We start from the raw sequence: 17,500 nt of genomic DNA, 5'->3' as shown, positions 1-17,500 counted from the left end.
TTTCTCCCTCTTTCCTCTCTGTTACGGTTTAGAGTGATGCCCTCTCCTGGAGCCGGTTGAATTACGATCCTGCGTGTCTATTCCATGGAAAACACTAGCGAGAAATAAAGAATTCCCCTGATCGTGTTGATGCTTCGCTCTGACAAGAACTACCCCCAGCAGATGGTCTGAACACACACTGACAGACAGACACAAACACAGAGCCAAGTCTCTGTGTCGCGCTCCAATGCAACGGAATGGCAATTATGCTCCTTGAAGTGGTCGGAAGAGTAATAATTAGGAGAGAAGCTATGCTGGGCACCAGAGTCTAACTCAGCCAGGCTGTGTCATACACTGGTAGCACTCCATTAAACACACACACACACACACACACACACACACACACACACACACACACACACACACACACACACACACACACACACACACACACACACACACACACACACACACACACACACACGCACACACACACGCACACACACACGTAACCGAGCCAGGCTGTGTGGTAAAAGAATGGTCGGTCTCCATTTCAAACACACTACAGGTGAGAGAGGCGGGGGTAATGACATTTACAACTTGCTCTGACGGAGACAACAGGTCTCCTATGTCAACTCTTACCCTCTCGTAATCTCTTACCCTCGGCCTCCTCCCTCCCTCAGTCTCTCTACCCAATCTCATAATTTCCTTCCCACCACCTCTCCTCCTCTGTCTCCCGATCCATCTCGCCCTCTGTCTCCTCTTCCCCTCTGTCTCCTGCTCCCTCATTACAAATGCCCCCTCTCCCTCTCTGTCTCCTGTACCCTCTCCCTCTCTGTCTCCTGCCCCCTCTCCCTCTCTGTCACCTGTACCCTCTCCCCCTCTGTCTCCTGTACCCTCTCCCCCTCTGCCTCAAGGCCCTGTCCCCTCTCCCCCTCTGTCTCCTGCCCCGTATCCCCTCTGTCTCCTGCCCCCACTCCCCCTCTGTCTCCTGCCCCCACTCCCCCTCTGTCTCCTGCCCCCACTCCCCCTCTGTCTCCTGCCCCGTCTCCCCTCTGTCTCCTGCCCCCTCTCCCCTTTGTCTCCTGCCCCCTCTCCCCTCTGTCTCCTGCCCCATCTCCCCCTCTGTCTCCTGCCCCCTCTCCCCCTCTGTCTCCTGCCCCCTCTCCCCTCTGTCTCCTGCCCCGTCTCCCCCTCTGTCTCCTGCCCCCACTCCCCCTCTGTCTCCTGCCCCCACTCCCCCTCTGTCTCCTGCCCCCTCTCCCCTCTGTCTCCTGCCCCGTCTCCCCCTCTGTCTCCTGCCCCGTCTCCCCCTCTGTCTCCTGCCCCGTCTCCCCCTCTGTCTCCTGCCCCCTCTCCAACTCTGTCTCCTGCCCCCTCTCCCCTCTGTCTCCTGCCCCCTCTCCAACTCTGTCTCCTGCCCCGTCTCCCCCTCTGTCTCCTGCCCCGTCTCCCCCTCTGTCTCCTGCCCTCTCTCTAACTCTGTCTCCTGCCCCCTCTCCCCTCTGTCTCCTGCCCCCTCTCCCCTCTGTCTGCTGCCCCGTCTCCCCCTCTGTCTCCTGCCCCCCTCTGTCTCCTGCCCCGTCTCCAACTCTGTCTCCTGCCCCCTCTCCCTCTCCGTCTCCTTTCCCCTCTCCCCTCTGTCTCCTGCCCCCTCTCCCCCTCTGTCTCCTGCCCCCTCTCCAACTCTGTCTCCTGCCCCTTCTCCAACTCTGTCTCCTGCCCCCACTCCCCTTCGGTCTCCTGCCCCCTCTCCAACTCTGTCTCCTGCCACAACTCCAACTCTGTCTCCTGCCCCCACTCCCCCTCGGTCTTCTGCCCCCTCTCCAACTCTGTCTCCTGCCCCCACTCCAACTCTGTCTCCTGCCCCCACTCCCCCTCGGTCTTCTGCCCCCTCTCCAACTCTGTCTCCTGCCCCCACTCCCCTTCGGTCTCCTGCCCCCTCTCCAACTCTGTCTCCTGCCACAACTCCAACTCTGTCTCCTGCCCCCACTCCCCCTCGGTCTTCTGCCCCCTCTCCAACTCTGTCTCCTGCCCCCACTCCAACTCTGTCTCCTGCCCCCACTCCCCCTCGGTCTTCTGCCCCCTCTCCAACTCTGTCTCCTGCCCCCACTCCAACTCTGTCTCCTGCCCCCACTCCCCCTCGGTCTTCTGCCCCCTCTCCAACTCGGTCTCCTGCCCCCTCTCCAACTCTGTCTCCTGCCACAACTCCAACTCTGTCTCCTGCCCCCACTCCCACTCGGTCTTCTGCCCCCTCTCCAACTCTGTCTCCTGCCCCCACTCCAACTCTGTCTCCTGCCCCCTCTCTCCCTCGGTCTTCTGCCCTCTCTCTCCCTCTGTCTCCTATTCCCTCTCCCCCTCTGTCTCCTGCCCCCACTCCCTCTCGGTCTCCTGACCCCTCTCTCTCCCTCTGTCTCCTATTCCCTCTCCCCCGGATGTATCCTCAGCGTTCCCTTCCCCTCTGTACTGCATTCCCATAAAAAGCTTGCCTCACTTAGACTTTTCCTATCAGCAGGAAGTTGATTAGCAGAGTAATAAAACCTCAGTCAGACACATGTGTTTCTTATTGCAGAGGACCAGAAGACCAGAGGACCAGAGTACCAGAGGACCAGAGGACCAGAGTACCAGAGTACCAGAGGACCAGGAGACCAGAGGACCAGAGTACTAGAGTACTAGAGTACCAGAGGACCAGAGTACTAGAGTACCAGAGTACCAGAGTGCAAGGGAACCAGAGTACCATAGGACCAGAGTACCAGAGTACCAGAGTGCAAGGGGACCACAGGACTAGAGTGCAAGGGGACCAGAGGACCAGAGTACCAGAGGACCAGAGTACCAGAAGACCAGAGTACCAGAGGGCCAGAGGACTAGAGTACCAGAGTACCAGAGGACCAGATGACTAGAGTGCAAGGCGACCAGAGGACCATGGTGAATGGCTCTAACTGGTGAGCCACGCTGGAAGAGGCCCAGAGTGTGCCCCATGTTGTTTATAGGGTCCACAGTGGTTGAGTTAAGAATGCTCAGATCTGTTCCAAATGTGGACTGGAACTGCTGGGTTCTTTATGAGCAGGTAAAACACATAACCAACCAGACTGGGGCATCAGCATGGTATCCAGAGAACGTTTCTTAGTATTGTGGTGTTTGTCTGATGTACAGTTGAAGTCGAAAATGTACATACACCTTAAACAAATTCATTTAAACTCTTTTTTTATTTTATTTATTTTATTTTTTATTTTTTTACAATTCCTGACATTTAATCCAACACACACACAAACACACGACCCAACACACACACACACAAACCCAACACACACACAAACACACACACACACAAACACACACACAAACACACGCACCCAACTCACACACAAACACAGGTACCCAACTCACACACAAACACAGGTACCCAACTCACACACAAACACAGGTACCCAACTCACACACAAACACACGTACCCAACACACACACACAAACACCCTCGCAGCCATGTGGGCATGATGTGCCATGGAGCGTGAATATATATATAAACTTCCGACTTCAACTGTATCCTTCACAGTTGAAGTCGGGAAGTTTACATACATTTAAACTCAGTTTTTCACAATTCCTGACATATAATCCTAGTAAAAATGCCCTGTCTTAGGTCAGTTAGGATCACCACTTTATTATAAGAATGTGAAATGTCAGAATAATAGTAGAGAGAATTATTTATTTAAGCTTTTATTTCTTTCATCACATTCCGTGTGGGACAGAGGTTTAAATACACTCAATTAGTATTTGGTAGCATCGTCTTTAAATTGTTCAACTTGGGTCAAAAGTTTCAGGTATCCTTCCATAAGCTTCCCACAATAAGTTGGGTGAATTTTGGCCCATTCCTCCTGACAGAGCTGGTGTAACTGAGTCAGGTTTGTAGGCCTCCTTGCTCGCACACGCATTTTCAGTTCTGCCCACACATGTTCTATGGGATTGAGGTCAGGGCTTTGTGATGGCCACTCCAATACCTTGACTTTGTTGTCCTTAAGCCATTTTGCCAAAACTTTGGAAGTATGTTTGGGGTCGTTGTCCATTTGGAAGACACATTTGCATCCAAGATCCAAGATGTCTTGAGAAGTTGCTTCAATATATCCACATAATTGTCCTTCCTCATGATGCCATCTATTTTGCGTAGTGCACCAGTCCCTCCTGCAGCAAAGCACCTCCACAACATGATGCTGCCACCCCCATGCGTCACGGTTGGGATGGTGTTCTTCGGCTTGCAGGCCCTCCCCCTTTTTCCTCCAAACATAACGATGGTCATTATGGCCAAACAGTTATATTGTTGTTTCATCAGACCAGAGGACATTTCTAAAAAAAAGTAAACTTTTTGTCCCCATGTGCAGTTGCAAACCATAGTCTGGCTTTTTATGGCGGTTTTGGAGAAGGGGCTTCTCTTCCTTGCTGAGCGGCCTTTCAGGTTATGTCGATATAGGACTCATTTTACTGTGGATATCGATACTTTTGTACCTGTTTCCTCCAGCATCTTCACAAAGGCCTTTGCTGTTGTTCTGGGATTTATTTGCACTTTTCACAGCAAAGTATGTGAAGGGTTAACACCTTTAGCTAGCTCCCACTAATTCGTCTCTAAATTATTATTTTTTTTAAACAATCCTTTATCTGATCTTCCCTGTTTTTGTTTTCCTCTACTTTACGGTTTGTTTTCTGTCTTTAAGTTCGGTGAGGGTTTCATTTTACGTCCCAGTTGTTGTTGCTAGTCAACAGTCAGTGGACACCCCCGTGGACACCCCCATGACACCCCCGTGGACACCCCCGTGGACACCCCCATGAGTGTCTTTCAGAACCCCTCCTAAAACCTGTTTCGATTTGGTCGATGGTCAGTGACTTTTTGTTCGTTCTCCTTTCTGTTTGAGCGAAATGTTTTGGTTTCTTGCTGGGGAACGTAACATGCCCAACGTTTAACAAACTTCATATGGATGTCATAGTCTCGGTACAGTCAAAACACCATATTAAACAATGTCCACGCCCCCTTTTAAAATAACGGTTCTTTCCCCTTTAAACAATGGCCCCGCCCCCTTTTAAAATAATGGTTCTTTCCCCTTTAAACAATGGCCCCGCCCCCTTTTTAAGGAAAGCAAAATGACAGCTGTATTTTCTTCTGTTGTCTAATTTTTTCCTACTGACCACTTAGCATGTCTCGTAATGAGGGGTATATGAGAGATGACACACACTACACATCTTGCTAATGACAGAGTGGCTGTGAGTGGACATGTTGCTTACACAAGTGGCCCCTTTAAAGAGCTGTGGAGGTAAACAAAAGGGAGGGAATGTTGTTCTGAGCTTTTGTTGAACTTTGAACCCCTTTACGCCGGCACTCTGGTTCTCAGGCTCCGTAGTCAATGAGGTAATTTCTTCTATCAGGAGGGAATAGACACGCGAACACACACGCACCGTACCTTTTTGTGTGGAGTGGGCTGTTGGGTCATGGCCATGGAGAAGCTGTGAGCTCCTTTTAGCTGGGTCCCCTCCCACAGTCTCCCCAACCTCCGCACACAGTCATCCAGAGAGGAGAGAGGAGCGCTGTGCTGACTCTGTGAGGACAGGGAGAAAAGGAGATTTAATCCGGGCGATAGAGACATCACCTGTGTCTGTGTGTGAGTGTGTGTGTGTGAGTGTGTGTGTGTCTGTGTGTGTGTGAGTGTGTGTGTGTGTCTGTGTGTGTTTTGTTGTGTTATAGAGCACACACCTGGAGGTGAAGCAGCATGATGTTGATCCAGAGGTGTGGCTGGAGGCTGGTGAGGGTGAAACAGGACTTGGTATACAGACAGTAACGCCCCTTCAGAGGGCAGGAGAACGACAGCTTCGCCACACTTCCGTGGCTTGAGTCTAAAACCCACAGAGGTGCATGCACACACACACACACACACACACACACACACACACACACACACACACACACACACACACGCACACACACACACACACGCACACACACACACACACACACGCACGCACGCACGCACACACATACACACGCACACACACACACACACACACACACAGACGCACACACACGCACGCATGCACACACACACACACACACACACACACACACACACACGCACACACGCACACACGCACACACACGCACACAGACGCACACACACACACACACACACACACACACGCACGCACACACACACACACACACACACACACACACACGCCAGCAAACATAAATAAAATAGTAAGACAATTCTATTGAGTGTTTTTGATCAGTTTCAGTCTTTTCTAAACCTTACTCACTCTACAACATGTCCAGGCATCTCCTTTCCTATCCTCCCTGTCACTCTGACGATGGCGGGTTAAAGCCTGTAGAATTCAACTGTAGGTCTGTACCACCGTTACCCTTGGCACACATGGCCTAACATTACATTACATTACTCAGCACTGCCCAAAGCTCAGGGAGAAACTCAAACTCTTTATAAACCTACTAAACTCTATGCAATGAGAGTGTGTACATGTGTTTCAGTGAGTGTGTTTGCATTTTTAGCTGTGATTGTGCTGTCTGCTTGGTGTGTGGGTCTGTGTGTGTGTGTGTGTGTGTGTGTGTGTGTGTGTGTGTGTGTGCTGTTGTACGTATGCTGTCTGATCCATGTGTGTGACTCCTGGCTGTCTCCTCCTTGGCCCTGGTGTTACAGAAGGTAACCGTAGGGACTATCACAACATCCCATCCTGACACTATCTATCATCACCTCTACTTTCACGACCCATTTCCCTGTGTGTGTGTGTGTGTGTGTGTGTGTGTGTGTGAAAGACAGAAAGTGTGTGTGTGTTACACAGCTGTCTCTCTGTTTCTCTATGTAATGTTTATAGTGATGTAGTCAGATCAAAAAGACCAGCAGGGATTCTCTACTGAACTGTCTGGGGTGGAGCTCTGAGAGTGCTTCTAACATATCAAAGACCTTCTGCTTCCACTCTGCTCTGGTGTCTTGGTTACCAACGATGTGATGTTAGAAGAATTAAAACTCCAAACTGGGAGAGACAGGGAGAGACAGGGAGAGACAGGGAGGGACAGGGAGGGACAGGGAGGGACAGGGAGAGACAGGGACTGTTAACCCAGGGAGAGACAGGGAGAGACAGGGACTGTTAACCCAGGGAGAGACAGGGAGAGACAGCGACTGTTAACCCAGGGAGAGACAGGGAGGGACAGGGAGAGACAGGGACTGTTAACCCAGGGAGAGACAGGGAGAGACAGGGACTGTTAACCCAGGGAGAGACAGCGACTGTTAACCCAGGGAGAGACAGGGAGAGACAGGGAGAGACAGCGACTGTTAACCCAGGGAGAGACAGGGAGAGACAGCGACTGTTAACCCAGGGAGAGACAGGGAGAGACAGCGACTGTTAACCCAGGGAGAGACAGGGAGAGACAGGGAGAGACAGCGACTGTTAACCCAGGGAGAAACAGGGAGAGACGGGGACTGTTAACCTAGGGAGAGACAGGGAGAGACAGGGACTGTTAACCCAGGGAGAGACAGTGACTGTTAACCCTGGAAGAGACAGGGACTGTTAAGCCAGAGAGAGACAGCGACTGTTAACCCAGGGAGAGACAACGACTGTTAATCCAGGGAGAGACAGGGACTGTTAACCCAGGGAGAGACAGGGACTGTTAACCCTGGGATAGACAGGGACTGTTAACCCTGGAAGAGACAGGGACTGTTAACCATGGGAGAGACAGGGACTGTTAACCCTGGGAGAGACAGGGACTGTTAACCCAGGGAGAGACAGGGACTGTTAACCCAGGGAGAGACAGGAAGAAGAGAGGGACTAGCTGGGTTTTACTCTGGCCTACTTTACAGATGGAGGGAGTAGAATGGACTGGGGTAGAATGGACTGGGGTAGATTGGACTGGGGTAGAGTGGACTGGGGTAGAATGGACTGGGGTAGATTGGACTGGAGTAGAATGGACTGGGGTAGATTGGACTGGGGTAGAGTGGACTGGGGTAGAATGGACTGGGGTAGATTGGACTGGGGTAGAGTGGACTGGGGTAGAATGGACTGGGGTAGATTGGACTGGGGTAGATTGGACTGGGGTAGAGTGGACTGGGGTAGAATGGACTGGGGTAGAATGGACTGGGGTAGAATGGACTGGGGTAGACTGGACTGGGGTAGAATGGACTGGGGTAGACTGGACTGGGGTAGATTGGACTGCGGTAGATTGGACTGGGGTAGAATAGACTGGGGTAGATTAGACTGGGGTAGATTGGACTGGGGTAGATTGGACTGGGGTAGAATGGAGAGGGGTAGATTGGACTGGGGTAGAATGGAGAGGGGTAGAGTGGAGAGGGGTAGAGTGGAGAGGGGTAGAGTGGAGAGGGGTCGAGTGGAGAGGGGTAGAGTTGAGAGGGGTAGAGTGGAGAGGGGTAGAGTGGAGAGGGGTAGAGTGGAGAGGGGTAGAGTGGAGAGAGGTAGAGTGGAGAGGGGTAGAGTGGAGAGGGGTAGAGTGGAGAGGGGTAGATTGGAGAGGGGTAGAGTGGAGAGGGGTAGAATGGAGAGGGGTAGAGTGGAGAGGGGTAGAGTGGAGAGGGGTAGAGTGGAGAGGGGTAGAGTGGAGAGGGGTAGAGTTGAGAGGGGGTAGAGTGGAGAGGGGTAGAGTGGAGAGGGGTAGAGTGGAGAGGGGTATGGGGTGTAGGGTGTTTTATTTGGGGCTGCTGACCCTGAGTCTGTTTGAACCCCCAACCCTCATCCTTTTCTGGTCAGACTGAACTCTGTATAAGACTTATACTATAAGTCATAATTAAATAGTACAACATTACATACATACAGCAGCCCGGCCGGCCACAACATTTACTGCAGACCTGCACAGTCATTCATTTCATTCATGTCTGCAATGATGCTCCTTTATGAATTTTTCGGCTCTTAGTTAAAGTTTTCAACATCACCTTCTGGTGACTACTGAAATACATCAATCCATTGGTGTCTCTGTTACTACAGGCATGTCTGAGCTCTGTAGGGGAGATGGAGGGGGCGAGAGAAGGTGTGTGAGTGTGTAGGTGGGGTGTGTGGGGGGGATTATACAATGTGTGTGTGTGTGTGTGTGTGTGTGTTAGGGTGTGGGTCGGGTCAGGGTTCAGCATGAATTATTTCCCTTCCACTGCCCTTGTCAAAACACAGACCTCCTCTAGGAGACACTAATCACACCTTAAGCCCCCTCACACTCTGCTGGGAAACAGAATGTGTGTGTGTGTGTGTGTTGACTCCTTGAGTAACCACATCCTGTACAGCTGAGTTGGCACAGATTGCTTTACACTGTCTCTGTGTACTGTATTGTACCGTGTGTGTGTGTGTGTCTGTGTGTGTGTGTGTGTGTGTTTACGTATGTACTGTAAAGTACTGTGTGTGTGTGTGTGTGTGTGTGTGTGTGTGTGTGTGTGTGTGTGTGTGTGTGTGTGTGTGTGTGTGTGTGTGTACTGTACTGCTCAGTGTTACATAACGACCGAACCCATTACCACCATGATCACTGATCAGATAATGTGTGTGAACGTCATGATAATGTGTGTGAACATCATGATAATGTGTCTGAACATCATGATAATGTGTGTGAACATCATGATGTACTGTACCCGATCAGACTTTTCATTTAGAGACAAATCCTTAAATAAAAACACATTACCGGCGCTCCTTCTTTCAGACGTAAAGGTAACTGCCAAAATAAAGGAAACCCTTGAGTAAATGAGGGGCACGAAGAACATTGAAAACAGGTGCTACTGTCAGTCCATCTCAAACCAACACTTACGGGAGACTCAGAAGCGGCGCCCGAGACAGCGTTTTCCACCACCATCGACACAACAGGGAAGGACGGGGCCGGCAGGGTAGCCTAGTGGTTAGAGCGTTGGGCTAGCGAACCGAAAAGTTGCAAGTTCAAATCCCCAAGCTGACCAGATAAAAATATGTCGTTCTGCCCCTGAAAAACACAGTTAACCCACTGTTCCTAGACCAGTTAACCCACTGTTCCTAGACCAGTTAACCCACTGTTCCTAGACCGTCATTGAAAATAAGAATTTGTTCTTAACTGACTTGCCTAGTTAAATAAATACAAATTTAAAAGGATGGTGTTGTATCCCTCCAATATAGTAGAATCCATACCAAGGCACACTGAAGTTTCTCTCTCAGCTCTGTCCTATTAAGACATATGTGCTCTAATATCATCAAACACATGCTTGTTTGCCATTTTGACATGTTAAAGACGGTGCTCAACTATTTTCAAATCCCAAGTGGGAGGATTAGTAATTGACCTGTCATATATGAGCTTGCAATGAGCTACGCTGCAAGTGGGAGGGGAGGAGTGGCCATATCTGAGGTCCTTAAAAACATATACGCCAAAGTGAAAATTTCAGCATGCGCTGTTGGTGTTATTTCAATCATTTCTAAACATTGACTATAAACGACAGAAGACGTGAGAAGTAAAATCAGAAAGTTTGTTAGTTATGATGCTATTCTAAATCAGAACGTACAAACGTTTGTGTGAGATGTCTTGTAGCATTTGGAGGGGCGTGGCCACCAAGCGCAGGTGACCATGGTCTGCGCATTAATTAAGTGACACTCCCGTACTAATTAGGGGGAGAAGAGTTTCTGCTCTAGTCCAGTTCTTTAACAGGATTCTATAGATGTTGGTATCGTACAGATTATAGTATCTAAAGTGTTATTGTAGAGTCGTTAACTTCGCTAAGTGTTTATTGGCTTTGTGCTATCTATTACTACAAGTGTTTCCTGTCACCTGGATCTCTGGCAGGGTATATATGCGCAGGTGTGGATCTTTATGGAAGTTGAAGATGGCTGCCTGGCTCTGCAGGGGTTAGCGAGGGTTGTTCTGAGCCCTAGAGGCTAGTCAGACTGTCCAGCACCTTATTGGATGATTTGAATATTTTGTAAATATTTGCACCTGCTCCAAAAACCCTAAAATAAAAACTATGCACGGGATCTTCTGCTTCCTGCCTCTCCTAGCTCACCAATATCAGCCAGACAGCTCCAACCATCTCTGCTTCCTGCCTCTCCTAGCTCACCAACATCAGCCAGACAGCTCCAACCATCTCTGCTTCCTGCCTCTCCTAGCTCACCAACATCAGCCAGACAGCTCCAACCATCTCTGCTTCCTGCCTCTCCTAGCTCACCAACACCAGCCAGACAGCTCCAACCATCTCTGCTTCCTGCCTCTCCTAGCTCACCAACACCAGCCAGACAGCTCCAACCATCTCTGCTTCCTGCCTCTCCTAGCTCACCAACACCAGCCAGACAGCTCCAATCATCTCTGCTTCCTGCCTCTCCCTGCTCACCAACATCAGCCAGACAGCTCCAACCATCTCTGCTTCCTGCCTCTCCTAGCTCACCAACACCAGCCAGACAGCTACAACCATCTCTGCTTCATGCCTCTCCTAGCTCACCAACACCAGCCAGACAGCTATAAACATGCAAGGCAAGTAAGAGGCCTACCATCCACCCACAATTTGACAGGGTAATGGGCTGATAACGGCAGGGTGATGAGCTGGTAATGGCAGTGTAATGAGCTGTCAATAGCAGGGTAATATCAATAGCAGGGTAATGTCAATAGCAGGGTAATGAACTGGTAATGGCAGTCTAATGAGCTAGTAATGGCAGGGTATTGGGCAGGTAATTGGTAGGTAATGAACTGGTAAAGGGGAGGGTAATGAGCTGGCAATGCAAGGGTAATTGCCGGGGTAATGAACCAGTAATAGCAGGGTAATGGAAGGTTAATGAACTGTTAATGACAGGGTAATAAGGTGGTAATGGGAGGGTAATGAGCTGGTAATGGCAGGGTAATGAGCTGATTACAGCTCAGCGTTAAACACCATAGTGCCCTCAAAGCTCATCACTAAGCTAAGGACCCTGGGACTGAACACCTCCCTCTGCAACTGGTTCCTGGACTTCCTGATGGGCCGCCCCCAGGTGGTAAGGGTAGGTAACAACACATCTGCCACGCTGATCCTCAACACAGGGGTCCCTCAGAGGTGCGTGCTTAGTCCCCTCCTGTACTCCCTGTTCACTCATGAATGCATAGCCTTGCATAACTCCATCAGCATTATTAAGTTTGCCGATGACAAAACTTATCACCGACAATGATGAGACAGCCTATAGGGAGGAGGTCAGAGACCTGTCCATGTGGAGTAAGAACAACAGCCTCTCCCTCAACATTATCAAGACAAAGGAGATGATTGTGGACTACAGGAAAAGAAGGACCGAGCAATTCTCATTCTCATCGACGTGGCTGCAGTGGAGCAGGTTGAGAACTTCAAGTTCCTTGGTGTCCACATCACCAACAAACTATCATGGTCCAAACACATTAAGACAGTCGTGAAGAGGGCACGACAAAGCCTATTCCCCCTCAGGAGACTGAAAAGATTTGGCATGGGTCCTCAGATCCTCAAAAGTTTCTACAGCTACACCATCGAGATAATCCTGACTGGTTGCATCACTGCCTGTTATGGAAACTACTAGGCCTCCGACTGCAAGGCACTACAGAGTGTAGTGCGAACGGCCCAGTACATCACCGGGGCCAAGCTTCCTGCCATCCAGGACCCTCTATACCAGGCGGTGTCAGAGGAAGGCCCTAAAAATGTTCAAAGACTCCAGCCACCCTAGTCACAGACTGTTCTCTCTGCTACCGCACGGGCAAGCGGTACCGGAGCACCAAGTCTAGGTCCAAGAGGCTTATAAACAGCTTCTACCCCCCAAGACATAAGACTCCTGAAAAGTTAATCAAATGTCCCAAACAAACTGTTCTCTCTGCTACCGCACGGCAAGCGGTACCGGAGCACCAAGTCTAGGTCCAAGAGGCTTATAAACAGCTTCTACCCCCCAAGCCATAAGACTCCTGAAAAGTTAATCAAATGTCACAAAAAAAATGTACTTATCTATTTTTCATTTACCACGTGTTTCTTCTTAACTTCTTAAAGTATTATTGGTTAAAGGGCTTGTAAGTAAGCGTTTCACTGTAAGTATTGTATTCGGAGAATGTAACAATTTGATTTGATTTGATTAATAGCAGGGTACCTTCTATGACACAGTGCTCTGGTATGGGGATCTGTTGAACCATCTCAGAACAGAACTCTTTGATCTTCTCCATGTTGTCCCTCAGGTGGCTGTACAGCTTGTCCTCTTTCCTTTCTCCTATTCCTCCTCCTCTCCCTCCTTCCCCCTCTCCCTGTCCATCCCTCTGTTCCTCACGGGGCGTGGCTGGAGGGGTGGAGGGAGACAGGGAGTTCTCATTGGTTAGTTTCCTCTCAGTGGGAGAGGTATCTAAGGCTTCTGTTTGCTGATTGGGTGGGGATTCTGAGAGGAATGCGTCAGATGTTAGCTCCACCCCTTCTCCATCCTGACCGCTGTCAGAGTTGACGGACCGTGACCTCACGGCTTGCAGAGCCAGACTCTTTGACCTGAGGAAGACACACACACACACACACAAACACACATCAACCTCGCTTATGGTGTAATCAATCAAATCAATCAAATGCATTTATAAAGTTATTTTTACATCAGCTAATGTCACAAAGTGATATACAGTAACCCAGCCTAAAACCCCAAACAACAAGCAATGCAGATGTAGAAGCACGTCACAACATATTCATAAGGTGATGTAGTATACTGTAACAGCTTATACAAGACATTTAGAAGTGATGTTAACCTGTAAGACACTTGAATTCATTTTTGCCACATAGTGTTACGAGGGAGAGAGTGAATTAGTACCACATAAATAAGTTGTTTTGTCTTGAGTCTGGGTTTTTAATGTCCTGTATTGTTGCTTATGTTTCCATTTTGTATAACTTCGTTAACTCTTGCACTGATATCCTGTAATATATCTGATGGGATGTTTTGAATGTTCCTGTTGCCAGTTTTGAAGAAAAATAAATCAAGTCAAGAGCACATAAAAAGCTTAATTTCAGCAGGTCATGTGTGCTGACGTAGATACAGTATGTGTGTTGCTATAGACGAGTGGTCACCAACCTTTTCTGAATCAAGATCACTTTCTGAGTCAAAACGCAAGCCGAGATCTACAGCTTAAACACGAACTCACTTCTAAAAACAGTAGCTCTTTGTTGTATTCGTTGAAAGTCTCTCTCCAGGTTTTAAACGTTTTGAAATCCGACGGTATAAACTTTGTTGTACCTTTTTTTTTTTAAACACCTGCTAAGTTCCTGCAGACAAATCTAAATCCGCCGAGATGATGTTCTAGGATGCCGGCCGGTAGGAGAGGGAAAAGTTCAACCGGGTAAACAGCAGGGCCCATCTCGCTTGCCTGGAGTTGAGGCGCTTGGCGGTGTGGAGATACTCCAGGTTTTTCTGGTCGGTCCACACAATAAACAGATGTTCTGCCCCTTCTAGCCACTGCCTCCATTCCTCCAACGTCATCTTCACCGCGAGAAGCTCCCGATTCTCCACATCGTGATTCCTCTCCGTGACGTCGAGGCGGTGGGAGAAGAAGGTGCAGGGATGCAGCTTAGAGTCCAGGGCAGAACGTTGGGGACAGGACACGCCCCCACTCCGACATCCGAAGCATCAGCCTCCACCACGAATTGACGGGAAGAGCCAGGATGAACCAGGATAGGAGCAGTGGTGAAGCGGTTTTTAAGGTCCCGTAGTGCCCGTTCAGCTGCAGATGATCACGTGAACGGAACCTTGGTAGAGGTGAATGCAGACAGGGGGGAGGCCAGAGTGCTGTAACGGAGATAAAAGTTGGCGAACCCCAGGAAGCGTTGCAGCTGCACCCTGGACGTAGGCTGAGGCCAATCCACCACCGCTCTCACCTTCTCGGGATCCATTTGGACACTCCCAGCAGAGATGATGTGGCCCAGAAAGGGAATGGTGGAGAGATGGAACTTGCACTTTTCCGCCTTAACAAACAGCTGGTTCTCCAGAAGGTGCTGGAGAACCTGCTGGACGTGGAACACGTGTTCTTGGGGGGAGCGGGAGAAAACGAGGATGTCATCAATGTAGACGAAGATGTACCGGTTCAGCATGTCGCTGAGAACATCATTCCCCGGAGCCTGGAACACGGCAGGGGCGTTGGTGAGGCCAAAGGGCATGGACAGATATTCATAGTGGCCGCTGGCCGTGTTGAAGACAGTCCTCCGCTCGTCCACCTCTCGTATCCGCACCAGGTGGTAGGCGTTTTGTAGATCCAGCTTAGAGAAAACAGTGGCCCCCTGGAGCGGCTCGAAAGCAGAGGAAATGAGTGGTAGCATATAATGGTTCTTCACAGTAATGTCATTGAGTCCCCAGTAGTCAATGCACAGGCGCAGGGTCTTGTCCTTTTTCTCCACAAAGAAGAAACTTGCGCCAGCGGGAGAGGAAGAGGGACGGATAAATCCTGTAGCTAGGGAATCCTCAATGTAGGTCTCCATAGCATTAGTCTCTGGTCCCGACAGAGAGTACAGACGTCCCGGGGCGGCGTGGTGCTAGGGAGAAGGTCAATCCAGTCATAAGGGCAGTGCGGCGGAAGGGAAGTGGCCCGGGACTGGCTGAACACCTCCTGGAAGTCCTGGTGCTCCTCGGGAATGGCGGAGATGTCCCTGGGCAGGCTGCGCCGACTTCAGACAATGGGAGTGGCAGAATGGTCTCCAGCCCATGATAGCACCTGTAGACCAGTTGATGAGGGGATTGTGTCGCTAGAGCAAGGGGAATCTCAAAACCACGGGAATCTCGGGGGACTTGATGAGCAGGAATTGAATGGTCTCACTGTGATTCCCTGACACACGTAGGTTGATGGGAGTGGTGTTATGGGTGACCAGACCTTAAGAGAACCCGTCCAGCGATCTAACATCCATGGGAATGGAGAGAGGCTGAGTGGGGATATTCTGCTCAGAAGCCAGTGTGGCGTCCAAAAAGCTCTAATCGGCCCCTGAGTCAATGAGGACCCGGAGAGATTTGGACTGGTTTCCCCACAGCAGAATGACATGAAAAGGGATGTGAGTAAGGGAAGCAGAAAAGTTCTCCATATGGCCATATCACCCGAGTACTCGCTCCTACCGGTAAACCTGGTCTTGTAGTGGGCAAGAGGACACACGGGACCGTTGGAGACTTCCGGGATGACTTGGAGGCGAGGTGGAATCCTTGTACGTGTGATATTCCTCTCCTTCCATCATTCCCGCAATCGCACATCGCCGCGGATGGTCAAAGCGATGAGGGAGTAAAGATCCGAGCAGCAAGCTCGTCCTTAACCTCCTCCGAGACGCCGTGCAGGAACATGTCAAACAGGGCTTCCTGGTTCCACCCACTCTCCGATGCCAAAGTGCGGAAATCCAACGCATAGTCGGCCACATTAGCTTCTCTCCCGGAGAACGGGGCATCAAAAACCTTCCTCACCTCTCCCACGAACCCCTCCAGACTCACGCACATGGCCGGCTGTTGTTCACCATACGGTGGTAGCCCAGGTGAGAGCCCTCCCAGACATCAGCGTGATGAGGTAGGCTATCTTGGAGCGATCCGAGGGGAAGGAGGAGGGCTGAAGCTTGAGGGCACACTGAGCTAAAAACGTCCGACAGGTGCTCGCCTCTCCATTAAAGTATTCCGGGAGAGGTAAACGGGGCTCTTGGGAAGGTGGAGTGGCCGGTGGGGCGGCGCTGCTAACCGCCGAGTTACTGAGGGGCGGTGGGGTTACCACTGTGGCAGGCTCCCCCCAGACAACCCACGGAATTGCTCCAGCAGCATGTCCAGCGCCAGGTCATGGCGCTCAGCCAACGTTTGGATCTCCTCCATCTGCCCACGAAGCAGTTACTCGTGCCGACCAATGGTGGCTCCTTGGGAGGAGATGGTGTTGCTCAGCTGGCCCGGGTCTGCTGGGTCAGTCATGGCCAGTTCGTACTATCAGGTATGAAGGTAAGACCCAGATGCAGACCACGTTGAATTAACAAAGTTTTAATAATCCAACAGGATCAGGCATAAGACAGGTTAAGGCAGGCAGGGGTCAGTAAACCAGAGGTATAAATACACAGGGGATAATGGGGAAGATGGACGACACCTGGAGGGGGGTGGAGACAATCACAAAGACAGGTGAAACAGATCTGATAGTTAAGTCTGTTGTTATAGACTCACCTGTTAAATCTGATAGGTAAATGTGTTGCTATTGACTCACCTGTTAAACCTGATAGTTATGAATGTTGCTATAGACTCACCTGTTAAACCTGATAGTTATGAATGTTGCTATAGACTCACCTGTTAAACCTGATAGTTATGAATGTTGCTATAGACTCACCTGTTAAACCTGATAGTTATGAATGTTGCTATAGACTCACCTGTTAAACCTGATAGTTATGAATGTTGCTATAGACTCACCTGTTAAACCTGATAGTTATGAATGTTGCTATAGACTCACCTGTTAAACCTGATAGTTATGAATGTTGCTATAGACTCACCTGTTAAACCTGATAGTTATGAATGTTGCTATAGACTCACCTGTTAAACCTGATAGTTATGAATGTTGCTATAGACTTACCTGTTAAACCTGATAGTTATGAATGT

The 17,500-nt window shown here is 49.9% G+C and overlaps 1 protein-coding gene across 2 annotated transcripts in view; it reads right to left on the bottom strand.

Annotated features, from left to right (window-relative positions):
• LOC110503413 (ventricular zone-expressed PH domain-containing protein) overlaps positions 1-17,500 on the bottom strand; it is a 195,402-nt gene that overhangs the window by 52,427 nt on the left and 125,475 nt on the right. For both annotated transcript variants that reach the window (XM_036962011.1, XM_036962012.1), the window contains exons 9-11: positions 13,037-13,419; positions 5,715-5,854; positions 5,425-5,559 (exon numbers count right to left, since the gene is read on the bottom strand). In XM_036962011.1, coding sequence (XP_036817906.1) covers positions 5,425-5,559; positions 5,715-5,854; positions 13,037-13,419 — 658 coding nt within the window. The remainder of the gene's footprint in view (positions 1-5,424; positions 5,560-5,714; positions 5,855-13,036; positions 13,420-17,500) is intronic.

Source organism: Oncorhynchus mykiss, chromosome 24, assembly GCF_013265735.2.
Source record: "Oncorhynchus mykiss isolate Arlee chromosome 24, USDA_OmykA_1.1, whole genome shotgun sequence".
NCBI classification, from domain to species: Eukaryota; Metazoa; Chordata; class Actinopteri; order Salmoniformes; family Salmonidae; genus Oncorhynchus; species Oncorhynchus mykiss.
The sequence above is the reverse complement of the archived record's forward strand: the minus strand, read 5'-3'. Positions and strand labels throughout refer to the sequence as shown.